Source organism: Marasmius oreades, chromosome 3 (assembly GCF_018924745.1).
Source record: "Marasmius oreades isolate 03SP1 chromosome 3, whole genome shotgun sequence".
Taxonomy (NCBI): Eukaryota; Fungi; Basidiomycota; class Agaricomycetes; order Agaricales; family Marasmiaceae; genus Marasmius; species Marasmius oreades.
The window spans coordinates 1345291-1357738 of NC_057325.1; the positions used below are offsets into that span (position 1 = coordinate 1345291).

The window sequence follows — 12448 nt, forward strand, 5'->3', positions numbered from 1 at the left end:
GACGCACCACCTCTTTCCTTTTGCTTTCCCTTCTTGATCCACAACACGATTGAACCTGCCAACCGTAAAAAGGTACCGGTACAGGGGGCACTAGAAATTGGTAGTAGTGACCGATTCCGGTGGACGCTCGGTAGGTACGAGCCAACTCCATCGTGCATTTACCATTTCAAATTTGAACTTTTTTTGTAGGAACGATATGCATCGCCCCTCTATAGCTGTCTTAGGAGGCGGTTTAACTGGCCTTTCTTCCGCATTCTATCTCTCTCGACGCTACCCTGAAGCTCTAATCACTGTCTATGAGAAGAGTCCCAGATTTGGGGGCTGGGTGCACAGCGAACGTATTGATGTGACCCCTCCGGATGGGGGATCGGCACAAGTTCTGTTGGAATCAGGGCCTCGGACTTTGAGGCCAAATGCTAAGGCAGTTTTGGAACTGGTGCGCTTCTCAACTTTCCCCCACTATGTCCTGCGCTCAGTCCGTAAACTCAAGGTCAGATCAATCTCCTCGGACTAAAAGAATCTTTGGTGACTACGCCCAAAACATCGCCAGCTGCGAAAAACCGATTTTTGCAACTACCAGAAGTTCAACCTCATGGTATCGTTTCATTGCCAACGTCGATTCCAGCCCTGCTTTCCTCTCCCCTGCGGGATCACCTTCTCTGGAATGTGCTTCGAGAGTCTTTGAAATGTGGTAATAGACCTTCGGGGGTCAATGATGAATCCTTCGATGAGTTCATTGGTCGCCGTTTTGGGGGTTCATTTGCCCGAAAGTTCGGCAGTGCGCTAGTACATGGGATATACGCCGCTGACTCGCGAAAACTTAGTGTTCGGGCGGCCTTTCCCTCTTTGTGGGAGGCGGAGGAACGTGGTTGGGGAAGCGTGATTCGAGGATTACTTGTTCCTAACACGCAACGTTCACGCCCTATTGATGATGATTACGAGGCTGGGGATATCACCAAGTTGATGGAAAGTGTCTCGGTGTTTTCGTTCAAAGACGGAATGAGCACCATCACGGACACTCTTGTTGAATACTTGAAGCAGCGCCAACATGTGCGCCTCCTCCCTAATACTGGCGTGGAAACTCTTGCTGTGCTGGACGGAGGTATTCAAGTAAGCCTGACAAATGTTCTCCATGAAGCCAGCTCAAGTTCCACAGATCAGAACTACGGACGGCAACGTCGTCCATCCAAATTTTGTGGTGTCAACCCTTCCCCTTCCCGGGTTGGATTCCATTGTACGACCTGCCGCATTGTTACCCTACTTAACTGCCAACCCCTACTCATCGGTAGCTGTCATAAATATTATCTTTCCACTGGTTCAGGGCCAACGACCAATTCATCCACCTGGTTTCGGTTATCTGATTCCTCGTCCTTTCTCCGGCTATTCAGAACTGAGCTCCGGAATCCTTGGGGCTGTATTCGACTCTTGTGCTCTATCCTCTCAGGACATGCCAGAGCAAGCTCGATCGCGAATCACGAAATTAACCGTGATGATGGGTGGCCCGTATCCTATCACACCGCAGCATACGTCGCTAGACAGCGTAATGAAGCATCTGGCTATCCATCTTGGATATAAATTTGAACTTCCGCGTCCGTTGCTTACGCGTACCCAGTACCAGAGGTCTTGTATCCCAACACCCACTCCGGGCCATCTGGGAAGGATGGAAAAACTGAGGGAAATCTTGCTGAAAGGACCCTGGCATGGGCGTCTGGAGGTAGTTGGTGCTGGTGTTAGAGGCGTGAGTCTAGGCGATTGCGTTGAATCCGGGAAACGCGTAGGAACCCATTGGAAGTTATAGTGAGTCCTTTAGTAACTCGTAAATCATCTGACTGCGTATCGGAAATTTTTGTAGATCAGCGGGTAAGCAAAAAAACGCAAAACACGGATAAAATACAACCGGGTATTCTGTACTGCCTCCTATTATGGATTGACACTTGCCTACTTAAGCACAATTCATCCGGGGTCATATTATTTCGTTTCATAAAAGACGGGCCCTTCCGGTCTATAATACACCCCTCTCCTACCAGTCTGAGTTCTCAATCATATGGGCACCCCTACCATGAAGACCTTGGACTCCAATCAGACTGAACGTGATACTAACGAACATCATATTCCCCCATTCTCCGCTTCCTTCACTGATGAAAAACTTGCCGTCACCCGCTCGATTTACCTCAAGGTTTTCATAGGCGGTGTGCTTTCCGTCACGATTGCAATGTTCGCCGTATTCTCCATTTTTTGGGGAGCTTTCTGGAAGACGCCATCACATAGTTTACACGGCTGGGTCGTTGTACGTTCGTTCCCCACGATTTCCGGTTGTACACTAATAACTTTGACCAGGACTTTGACCAGTCCACTGTAGGAAACGTCATTTCTGAGACACTTTTGGCATCCTCCCCTTCAACAAGAATACAATGGTTGTCGGTATCTGCCTCCGTATTTCCTGGTGGTGTTGGTGATGTCATGCAGAAAGTTTTTGAGGAAAAGACTTGGGTTGCGGTAGTAAGCAAGTATTCCTACGTTTCTCTGAATTAATGGGTGCTAATACCGCACTTCCTATGCTAAGTCAACCCTGGTGCTACGAACGGCCTTAACTTAGCAGCCACATCCGCCGATCCTAGCTACAATGGATCTCTAGCAGTCACCGTATATGCAGAGGAAGCCAGAAACGAAAATGCCTTGTGAGTTTTTGACTATCTTGTTCAGAACCGCCGACCAATGAATGTGAACTTTTACCTTTTGTAGCCGCTCAGTAATTCGACCCACCGTTGAGGGAGTTCTTGAAACAATCGCCGAACGATTTGCTCAGCAGTTCGCTCAGAAAACAGCGTCTTCATCTTCGAACCTGCAGGATTTGTTGACCAATGCGCCACAAGTGATCACCAGGCCGATTGGTTACACTATAAACAACACGAGACCGTTCGATATTCCTGTGTAAGTTTTCTTAGGTACACCTACACTTCTCATCTCAATATCCCTTTCTAACAGTGCCACTGCAATCACATTTGTTGGCTTAATTTACCTTCTCATCCTGACTTTCTTCATCGTGGTATGTGCATTTTATTCACCCACATCATCTCGTTTTGAGGTTCCTCAACTTTCGTTAGATGATTGGCTTATCCGCTCGCGAAATCTCCGGCCTTGAAAACTATATAACTACCGCCTCACTCATCCGCCTACGCCTTGCAACGATTTTCGGCGCATACTTCTTTCTCTCCCTCTTCTACTCTCTCTTGAGCTTGGCATTTCAGGTAGATTTCACGAGGAAGTAAGTATCTTCCGTACAGCAATGCTCTCGTAGATGCTGAGAACCGCCGTTTAGGTTCGGCCATGCAGGCTTCGTGGTATTTTGGATGGTTAACTTCGCTGGCATGCTGTCCGTAGGTCTTGCATTGGAGGCGATGATCACGCTTTTGACTGTGAAAGGTGTACCGTTCTTCCTGATTCTATGGATCATTGGTATGTGTGCTTGCAGCTCCACGACTAACCTGTTCTTATTTCTATTTCAGCGAACGTCTCTGTTTGTCTCTTGCCCATGGATGTTCTCCCTTGGATCTTCCACTACGGATACGCTTCCCCGTTCTACAACGTTTCTCGAGCAGTTCGCACGATTTTGTTCGACACTCGGAATAACCGTATGTCTCTCTCATTGCACACACTTGACTCTTTTCTATATCTTTATTCTTAGTTGGCCTCAACTTCGGCGTCCTGATTGCTTGGGTGGTGATTTCTTGCATAACGCTACCTCTATTCCAATGGTTCATGAGGCGAAGGCATATCAGTGAAGTGAAACGCGACGACAACTGAGACGGAAATGTACCTGGCTTACGACACAAGTCAACCTTGGGCTTCCGCCAAAGTTCGCAATATTGTATACCGCCACTCAGTGGAAGGCAGAGTTTTTTCTATCCCTTCCGACAATCCCCCAATCATGCATTCCTGACCCGCGGATACCGGATTGCGAGTCGTAGCTGCCGATCCGAATCCGATCCGCCAGGGGGTTTCGGAGAATCTCAAGTCAATGTTTACCCTACACGCACTATAGTTGTTGCAGACTACTAGCTCATATCAATAATCATACCAATAATCACACCGTTACTTCGTTTCGTCCGAAGGTTGAAACATCTTTCGCCTCAGTACCCGTCGGACACGAAAAGCGCTTAGTGCTACAGACACAGAGTCGGTGGTGTGTGGCGCACCGGCGTGATTTAAAGTCAAAGTACTGCCATTTACTGGAATGATGGATAACCCAGCCTTTCTGTACCAGGCCGGTTGAAACTCAATGTGTCATAGATGTACTGCACCTAATTGAGTGTGGATTTCCAGGCTCGGAAGGCTAGGTTCGAACTTGGAAATGTCGAGTTCGTATTCTTAGTACCCAGTACACATCAGCGATCTCCGAAGGTTATCACAGGGAAGAACGAGAATTCAAATCCGACTGACGCTCTGAGCCGACGATTTCATCAGGCCGTGATCGATTGATCCAGCTCGGAGCGAGTAAGGCCGAGACTTCAACAACGTGGCTATTGACTTGGTTACACTTATACTCTCACCAACTTCTAAGTATCTACGAACCAGTACCTCCGTCAAGGACTCGACGACCTTTGTGACGCTTTTAGTCGACTGTTTCAAGAACATGTAATCCAAGATTATCCTTCAAATTCGACCCTAGGCTGTTTTCCTCCTCGGACTTGGCTTGTAGACTGTTGGCTCGCCGGGGAGCTGGTGGATGACCACGAGCAGGGAGAAACGAAAGGATTATCGAGTAACGGCTCCTTCACTTTGACCTCCTCGGGTGCTGGATCGAGCAGCGGAAAACCATAGATGTATGCATATTCTTTCTTCAATTGGTCCCTGTGGGTCCCTTCAAGGAGTTGGCACACTGCCTTGATCCCGTTCAAGTGTTTCTACATGAGCACCGCCAAATGCCAAAACAATCAGGAATCCTGCAAAATCACCAGGCGACATCGACAATCATACATTGCAAGGGGGCTGGGAACGCGGCGCCTCCGAGAAGTCCTTCGGCGCAAAGCCAATTCATCATCCTTTCCCGACGTCGATACGCGTTATACATACCCGAATTTGAAGCGCGTCAAAGACAACTTTCTACCAACAAAGGAAAGTTCGGACCTATATATATCCTATGTTTTTGGATCCGAAAACCTCACTCCTTCTCCAACTTCAGCCCTTCAGTAGCAGCAACCGTCGATCCGACCCAGTGAATAAACAAACATGTCTGTCAACCCTTTCTCATCTTGGAATAGCGGCTTTGGTGGTTCCGTTTATGGAGCACTTCCAACATCAGGCCCTGCATCCACTGCATCGAGTCTCATGTCATTTGTCTTCACTCAGTTCAATCCCAACATTTTGAACTGTACGGTCGTTGGATCGAACGGTCAGCCGCACTTCTACGTCTTTACAGATGCGTCCTTGCCGAACTTCACCATCCTGAAGAGGAGCGACGGTCGGCCATTCGGAGTGATCGAATGGCGAAACCATCCTGTCGTCGAGATCAAGGACTTGGTCAAGAAGCAGTTTTCTTCACAGTTTCTACATTTGTCTCAAGATCAGCGGTCAGTATCTTAACTGGCGCTCGTTTCATCCGACCTACACTCAACTTATACGCTTGTTTTCAATCGCAGAAGTAGAACGATGACAATTGACAGTCGCGAGTATGTGTGGGTCCCACAAACGAATCAAGTCGAGGCTATTTGGGTTGGTTCCTCAATGCAGACATTTCATTGCCGCTCGCTGATCCTAAGTTATAGTTGTATCGGGCCAACTTGCCTCAGAGCCCACCTCTCGCCCGGATCATTAAGTCCGGCAGTAACATTCATTTGGAGCTCAACCCCGAAGCCATTCAAGCTGGGCTTTTGCAGCCTTGCCTTTTGTCCGTTGTGTTGCTTCACAGCGGCCGTCAAATCGACTGAACACGATATCTCCAACTCGCAACCTATTAATATCAGCTCATTAATTTATACTCCCCCCTTGTAGCCTTGACTCAACACCGAAACCGGTTCCTGGTAGCATATACACGTATAGTTACAGTCCATATAATGACCGTTGTATCACTAGTATTTAGATTCTTTCCCTCCTCTGTATCATTTAGTATCTGTTTCGGTATTTATCCGTTTGTTTTCCTTCAACGCTGTATCTATTATCTCCGTCATCCTAATCACTGCTTCTTCCTCTTGAGTGCGGCCGATTAGCTGCAAACCAACAGGGCAACCTTGGAATAGTCCCGAATCGTCTAAAAAAAGGAAATGAAACTAGTGGAATGTCAAAAGTGCAACCACTCACATAGTTTATACACCGCTTCGTCTTCGTAGTTGTAGAATTCGTGCGGATCATGGGGGTGATCCAGTTCTGTGTCCACAGAAGTGACGGGGAACACCGAGGTGGTGTAATCCATTGCATTGCACAAAGTCGTGTAGAAAGAATCACTTTGTTGAGAGTCGGACGAAAGAATTCGCCGGTAGTTCATTAGCGAAGACGACTTGAAGAACATAGAGCGCGTACGTATTCAATCCATGGGGCACTGCAGGGTAAGCGACAGCTGGAGATATAATTCCATCAACAGGTCGCCCAGTCCCGGTTCGATGTACGGTAGCCTCCCAATAGTCCAAGTGGGACTTTCTAAGCTGCCGTTTCTCTTTGTGAAGCTCCCAGAGCTGGCCAAATCAATTCTTAGGGAATGTAGTGGTGAACAGGACAAAAAGAGGATACTGACCTGGTATGCACTCCTGTGATATGATTCCCCTACCAAATGGTTCACAAACGGCTTTTCAACAATTGGTTCATGCCCATCATCCTCGCTTATCATTGACTTGATTAGAGGCTCTCCCGATCGCTCACACTCGGTGCGATAATCTTCACCGCCATCGGCAACGAATATCGTTTCCTAAGATAGATAGTAGACATTCGAGGAAGGACGGGCGTACTTCGAAAACAGTGCTTACCGAGTTCTTGTATATCTCTAAATGTCGATGAGGCTCCCAATCAATCACTGTTGAGTGGTTTCAAAAGTCAACGGGAGCAGCAATACAATACGACCCTGCCAACTTGCCCCTATGTCCAGCAGCCTCAAGCGCCCCCTTAGTCATTACCATAGCACGGCGCAAAGGAGGATGTGGCTTGACAACCCCTACGAAGGCGATTCAATGAGTTTGTCTCGATCCGGATATACTTATAGTCACCGTTGTCCCACATGATTGCAAAGCAAAGAGGACTACCACCTCCGTGGAAGGCCAGCTGGTACTCCTTCTCCGACCATTCCTTCCGGACAACTAAAGGATCCCTCTTCCATGGTTGTGAATCGATGATAGCCTTAACGAATATCTTAAGACCAGTGATGCTATTCGTCATCGGCCCGAGGACCGAGGAAATGGATTCTTGACCTTCCAGTGCATTAGTGGCACCATAGTAGGGCAAACGCTCGTACGATGGTCTTAGGGTATACAAACCGCAAAACGCACTCGGAATGCGAAGGGAGCTGATTCAAAAGCGGTGTCGGCTTGAGGGTTTAGGGATGAGTATATGTCAAATAGAGGTTACGCACCCTCCAATATCCGTTCCAACGCCAAGCGGACTGCCCTTCATAGCGACAAGGGCACCCTCTCCCCCAGAGGAGCCACCAGCGGTAAGCCGCCTGTTGTACGGATTCGATGTTCTCCCGAAGACATGGTTGTACGTCTCTCCCCACTGAATGAGACTGATCCATGAGAAGGTGAGAAATGCGGAAGGTTCGCACTATGCTCACCATAAGGGTTTGGGGGACATTGGTCCTGACAAACGGAACTGCTCCGCAGTCATACAGCATTTCAACAAGTACGCAGTCGGACTTAGCATAACGCCCGATCCAAGCGACATAACCTGTTCGAGCAACGCAGGGAATCACCTATCAATTTTCCTATCATCTCGAGATCGCAGCTGAACATCACCCATGATTGTCTCCAGTCCTTTCATCGTGAATTGATCTACGCGGTTCAGAGATCAACAATCCATAATGGACTGCCTTTCGACGCCTACGAACCTTTCAGGGATACCGGGAGGCCATGCAAAGGACCAACGACCTTCCCCGTTCTCCTCAGTATATCATCCAGCTCCTTGGCACGATCGAGGGCTCTCTCTACGAAGATCTCCGTGAGACAATTTGTCTATGAAGTTCGATATTTGCAAAGGCAAAGCAAGAAGAATAACCGACAGCGTCTATTAAGCCAGTCGAACAGCCAAACGACAGAGCATGTCAACCAACCAACTGTTGAGCTATGATAGCCCGTTTGTAAAATGCCCTGGTCACGTCCACCGAAGACCACTCTGAATTAGACAACTTCTTGAGAATGACTTCTACGTCGGTTGTGTTTGTGATTTCCAGCTCGCGTGCAGAAAGAAGGCCACATTTCTCGGGGACGTCCATGACGTTTTCGGATTCCAGTCGAAGATCGTGTAGAATCCATTCAGACGGAATTGAATCTAGTTGTGCTTGCTTTCGCTGTGCAGCACGGGTTTTCCAATCCAAACTTGAGTCACTCTCAGTCATTGTAGACGCGGGATGAGATGTTGATAAGTGGCTGTGTCCTTTTGTCCCTGTAAACGTATTTTCGATGAAAGAAACCTTGAAGCAGTCATTGACATATCCATATTCGATTACATGTCATTATCCCAGAACGTGTAACTTTAATGAAACAGTCGTGAGAGGAGAAAGGTAACCATAACTTGGGATTCGTAACCATTCGTGTCTAGGCGGCCTAACAAATCGAGATTATACATAGAGAAGAAATAACTTCCATCACAAGGGGGCCAAAGGAAATAACTCTATAGATGACTCTTCCCCCCAAGTTCACTACTCACAGGAGTAACTGTCCCGCTCTCGAATTCAATCATCTCTAACATATGATCAACGACCTCTTGTGGTGTGGTAACATGCCAGCTCGCCAAGGTTCTCTTGCTACTGTGGCCAACTGCAGTCGTAAATACGGCGTCAGGGCGGACGTCCAACTCGACTGGAGCTGGATCTCCAGATACATTATCCACAAGCTTGACCGACAAGGGCGCTTCCAACTTGGCTTTCGCATTGCCGCTATTCGAGCCAGGGAACAAAATAAGTGCACGGAACATGTCTTCGTCAGTCTAATGACAGCAATCTTGAGCTGCAGGACAGATGTCGGAACGAAAAGCAACTCACTTTATCGTCACCAGCACAGAATATAAATTCCGCGTCTGGGTTCAGATACGATATACGCTTGACAATTTCGCCCTTGTTGACGGCTAGAGGCCGCACTTCAAGGTTCTTCTTCCCAACAAGGACTAGATCACGACTATGAGTATGTGATCAACTGAGAATGACATGAACGAACCCTCTATTGGACGCTTGTGAGCCAAGTTGTTCTCCAGCAAATCCTGGCATTGTCTGCATTGAAATTGCCTGTGAAGTGATATTCATTGATCCGATCAGCTCCGTAGGCTCGCAAAGGAACTGATATAGAAAACATACCCCCACTCGGGATCCGCGGACCTGTAGTGCCATGTTATTGAACTCTTCTTGACTTCGATGTGACTCCCGGTGGTCCGCTAAGCATACTCCGAATGTTATGACTTCCCGTTCATGGGCGAAGGCGGTGTGGGACTGACCTCAGTGTAATACCTGAACACTTCGTGGACTTCCGACATCCAGCTCATGTCCAGGGCTTCTGTAAAGTTGGTCCATTTCTTTTGACCAGGTTCCCGTATGAATCCCCCATGCTCCGCTGAGAAGCCTAACTTGTCGATATGTCCAAGATGTTGCTCCAAAAACTCTCCGTCCCTGCCAGAAATTATATACACCAAGTTCTTCTTATCGCCACAGAGCCGTTTGAGTGCAAGTAATGTTTGTTCCGAGGGAGTGGCCATGCTCGGAACTTTGACAATAGGTGCGAGTGTACCCTGGAAGAGAATGATTAGTGTGCCGTAGGTACGCAACAAGTCAGACGTACATCGTAATCGAATAAAAACAATCTTTTTTTCGCAGACTTGTACTTGTCCTGAAGGAGCGATTTGGGAATATAAGGTGTTTGACGTGCTGTGTTTTGTGAATTTATCTGAGTAAGGAGTAACTTGACCAGCATTGTCGCCCAGGAATGAGATGTCTGGGTGGTGACGACCTCGAGAAGCTTTTCGTGTCTTGATAGCTTCTCGTCCTCTGACATCAGAAGTCCACAATTCATAGCGGCGGCGACGTCCTGCGAAAAGTAAATTGAGTTCAATGTAACCGTGGCGGGAGAGGGAAAAACCGACACCAAGATCCCATGGATTGACTTGCAATGCCTGATCCATATTCTTGCTGATACCCATGAATTCGCTAAGAACACTCGGGCTCTTCTTCGTCTGCTGTTGCGCGATAACAAACTCCATGGAGGTCGTGTTCATTCCATCTCGTAATGGAGTGATAACGGCAAGGTCTGCGACTGACAGAAGCGCGTAAAATTCATCCTTTTTGAGAGTCTGGTGGCTAGAAACGGATAAAGAATAAGTACTAGAGCTCTCTGCCGCGGGCGGTGGAGCAACTCACTAATGATGGCAGGGAATGAAATCCAAGCTGCCGTACTCTCCATTAATGTGCGCGACCATCTCGGTGACTTGCCTTTCCAGTTTAGGCGAGTCTGTTAATGCAGGTGACGTGACTTGGATCATGACGACCCTCCCAATCCATTCAGGATAATCCTGTAGCAATCTCTCAAAGGCACGCAGCTAAGACGGAGTGTGTTAGTGTCAGCGTAATCGTCTGGTAAGCCAAATCTGTTTTCTCTTACCTTCTGTAGAACACCTTTGACAACATCGAGCTTATCGCGACCTACGATAATCTTCTTGCCTTCATACAATGTCCGAAGAGACTCGAGTTTAGGTTGAATACCGGGCCGGAGCCTAAAGGTGAATACCGTCAAAGTGAACTTTGTGTATACATTCACGACGAATGACAGAACTTACACGTCGCGAGCAACACGTTCAGCATCGATACCTACCGGACAGTGCGCCACTGCGGTTACATGGCCCTCGACATCGATTCCACGTGAATTAGCCTCGTATCCACAAACTCGAATGCAGGTTGACATGAAATGACGAGAGTAGGAATATGTCTACAAGGCAAAGGCGGTCAATAGACTGAATGTTGCATCGGCATTCAACCTACCTGGAAACAGACGAGATTTGCGCCAAGCATACCGTCTAAGATTTCCTTTCTCCCTACAGATCAATGAGGATCCTCACTGCACAAAAATAAAAAAGGGACGCACGAGGAAGACATCTGAAAACTTCGCTACTGGGGAATGGTGTATGTACGAAGAGACCGAGGACCGCTTCGGGGATAACTTCTCTAACCAATTTTGGAACAAGCAAAAGGTGATAGTCGTGTACCCAAATGAGATCTCCAGGGCGGTAGACTTCAGCTACGCGACGTGCAAAGGCCGCATTTGCAGCCTCATAGAATGGATAATGCGAATCGGCCGAGGCATATTCCGTAGCGACATCTTGCCAAAGTAAATAGTGAAAGAGGGGCCAGAGGACTGAACAAGATAAAAGTCAGTCAACTTCAAAGAACCACAAAGTGGAAACGTAATGATTGGTACAAAGGATGCATCGATGAAGACAAACGAGCGACCGAACTCACTTTGCTTGCAGTAACCATCGTAATGTCCATGAGCGACCTTGTGCTCCATCCAAACAGGCACGTAAAGTGTCTTCTTATCATCGTCAGGATCACTCTCCTTTGGTTGATACGTTTGTAATGCCTCGTCAAGAGCCGCCTTGTCAGAGTCAGATATGATGTGCTCGGGTACTCGTTCTCCAGGAGTTGGGGAGTGGATGTCACCGGTCCAACCGACAATCAATTGTTCGTGCGTAGTAGAAAGTGAACGAATGCCGGAGATCATTGCTGCATGGCCATATCGGGGTGTCAGAGTCCACGCAGAAGGTATCGATGGTTGCTCGACGCTTTGGGGAAATTCTTGTACTTTTTCTGTTGATGGACTTGGGGGCACATCGGTTGTCCTCGAGGGAGGAGTCGCTGGAGGGCTTATCACACCTGCTTTGTTGTTAAGAGTAGCCGTTATTGGTAGGGAATGACAGATATGGATGATCCTTCCAGACAACTCGATTCCCTTTTCCCGATGGTCTTCTTCTAAAGCACGAACTTGATCTCGTATATCGTTGAGTGCTACTCCAGCTGGGCGAATGTAGGGTTCTGTGAAGCTATCCATCGAGTAACGAATAAAGGGAAGAACTCGGGGGGGAAAGATGAGGAGGATAGGGAAGATATATAAGGAGGCTGACGCGGTATGCTTCAAAGGTGCACGACCCAGGAGATTTCAGTACGCCAAGCCGGAAAAGGAAACTCTGGCGCAAAGCCCATTATCGTACAGCCACCACGTTCACCTGCCCATGTCCGAGGTTTCCACGACAGGGAGGTACCGTAACTTAT

At 47.9% G+C, this 12448-nt stretch overlaps 6 protein-coding genes across 7 annotated transcripts; 4 read left to right on the forward strand and 2 right to left on the reverse strand.

The window, feature by feature from the left end:
* Positions 1-196: 196 nt before the first annotated feature.
* E1B28_005763 (uncharacterized protein) lies at positions 197-1575 on the forward strand (the record flags this gene model as incomplete). The annotated part of the gene is made up of 2 exons (XM_043150345.1): positions 197-436; positions 496-1575. The coding sequence occupies 2 exons, from the start codon at positions 197-199 to the stop codon at positions 1573-1575; spliced, it is 1320 nt and encodes a 439-aa protein (XP_043011432.1).
* Positions 1576-2059: 484 nt separating this feature from the next.
* Positions 2060-3804, forward strand: E1B28_005764 (uncharacterized protein; the record flags this gene model as incomplete). The annotated part of the gene is made up of 9 exons (XM_043150346.1): positions 2060-2287; positions 2338-2503; positions 2564-2678; positions 2743-2931; positions 2986-3046; positions 3105-3265; positions 3320-3456; positions 3507-3632; positions 3686-3804. 9 exons carry the CDS (start codon positions 2060-2062, stop codon positions 3802-3804), a joined length of 1302 nt encoding a protein of 433 aa, XP_043011433.1.
* Positions 3805-4821: 1017 nt separating this feature from the next.
* E1B28_005765 (uncharacterized protein) lies at positions 4822-5193 on the forward strand (the record flags this gene model as incomplete). The annotated part of the gene is made up of 1 exon (XM_043150347.1): positions 4822-5193. The coding sequence occupies one exon, from the start codon at positions 4822-4824 to the stop codon at positions 5191-5193; it is 372 nt and encodes a 123-aa protein (XP_043011434.1).
* Positions 5194-5229: 36 nt separating this feature from the next.
* E1B28_005766 (uncharacterized protein) lies at positions 5230-5927 on the forward strand (the record flags this gene model as incomplete). The annotated part of the gene is made up of 3 exons (XM_043150348.1): positions 5230-5570; positions 5640-5712; positions 5766-5927. The coding sequence occupies 3 exons, from the start codon at positions 5230-5232 to the stop codon at positions 5925-5927; spliced, it is 576 nt and encodes a 191-aa protein (XP_043011435.1).
* Positions 5928-5990: 63 nt separating this feature from the next.
* E1B28_005767 (uncharacterized protein) lies at positions 5991-8558 on the reverse strand. Of its 2 annotated transcripts, XM_043150349.1 has the most exons (12): positions 8252-8558; positions 8030-8153; positions 7938-7973; positions 7757-7869; positions 7556-7698; positions 7194-7489; positions 7064-7141; positions 6957-7003; positions 6728-6898; positions 6517-6668; positions 6298-6440; positions 5991-6247 (listed from the first exon to the last, which is right to left on the reverse strand). In XM_043150349.1, the coding sequence occupies exons 1-12, from the start codon at positions 8534-8536 to the stop codon at positions 6099-6101; spliced, it is 1737 nt and encodes a 578-aa protein (XP_043011436.1). In that variant the 5' UTR covers positions 8537-8558; the 3' UTR covers positions 5991-6098. The 2 variants fall into 2 exon arrangements, with proteins under 2 accessions (XP_043011436.1, XP_043011437.1); XM_043150350.1 differs by having other exon boundaries at positions 7757-7973; positions 8030-8558.
* Positions 8559-8617: 59 nt separating this feature from the next.
* Positions 8618-12321, reverse strand: E1B28_005768 (uncharacterized protein). Its single transcript, XM_043150351.1, has 13 exons — positions 11639-12321; positions 11265-11534; positions 11162-11214; positions 10960-11108; positions 10785-10896; positions 10544-10722; positions 10270-10483; positions 9969-10214; positions 9628-9918; positions 9491-9567; positions 9354-9421; positions 9182-9303; positions 8618-9126 (listed from the first exon to the last, which is right to left on the reverse strand). The coding sequence occupies exons 1-13, from the start codon at positions 12225-12227 to the stop codon at positions 8812-8814; spliced, it is 2685 nt and encodes an 894-aa protein (XP_043011438.1). The 5' UTR covers positions 12228-12321; the 3' UTR covers positions 8618-8811.
* Between the last annotated feature and the right edge of the window lie 127 nt (positions 12322-12448).

Excerpts from the sequence above, each read along its gene's own strand:
- E1B28_005767 (XM_043150349.1), bottom strand. The coding sequence starts at position 8,536 with ATGACTGAGAGTGACTCAAGTTTGGATTGGAAAACCCGTGCTGCACAG. Across the intron at positions 7,870-7,937 it reads AGGACTGGAGACAATCATGG|GTTATGTCGCTTGGATCGGG; the intron begins GTGATGTTCAGC and ends TTGCTCGAACAG. Across the intron at positions 7,142-7,193 it reads TGCAATCATGTGGGACAACG|GGGTTGTCAAGCCACATCCT; the intron begins GTGACTATAAGT and ends TCGCCTTCGTAG.
- E1B28_005768 (XM_043150351.1), bottom strand. The coding sequence starts at position 12,227 with ATGGATAGCTTCACAGAACCCTACATTCGCCCAGCTGGAGTAGCACTC. Across the intron at positions 10,484-10,543 it reads TTCATTCCCTGCCATCATTA|CCACCAGACTCTCAAAAAGG; the intron begins GTGAGTTGCTCC and ends ATCCGTTTCTAG. Across the intron at positions 9,304-9,353 it reads TCACAAGCGTCCAATAGAGG|TCCTTGTTGGGAAGAAGAAC; the intron begins GTTCGTTCATGT and ends GTCGTGATCTAG.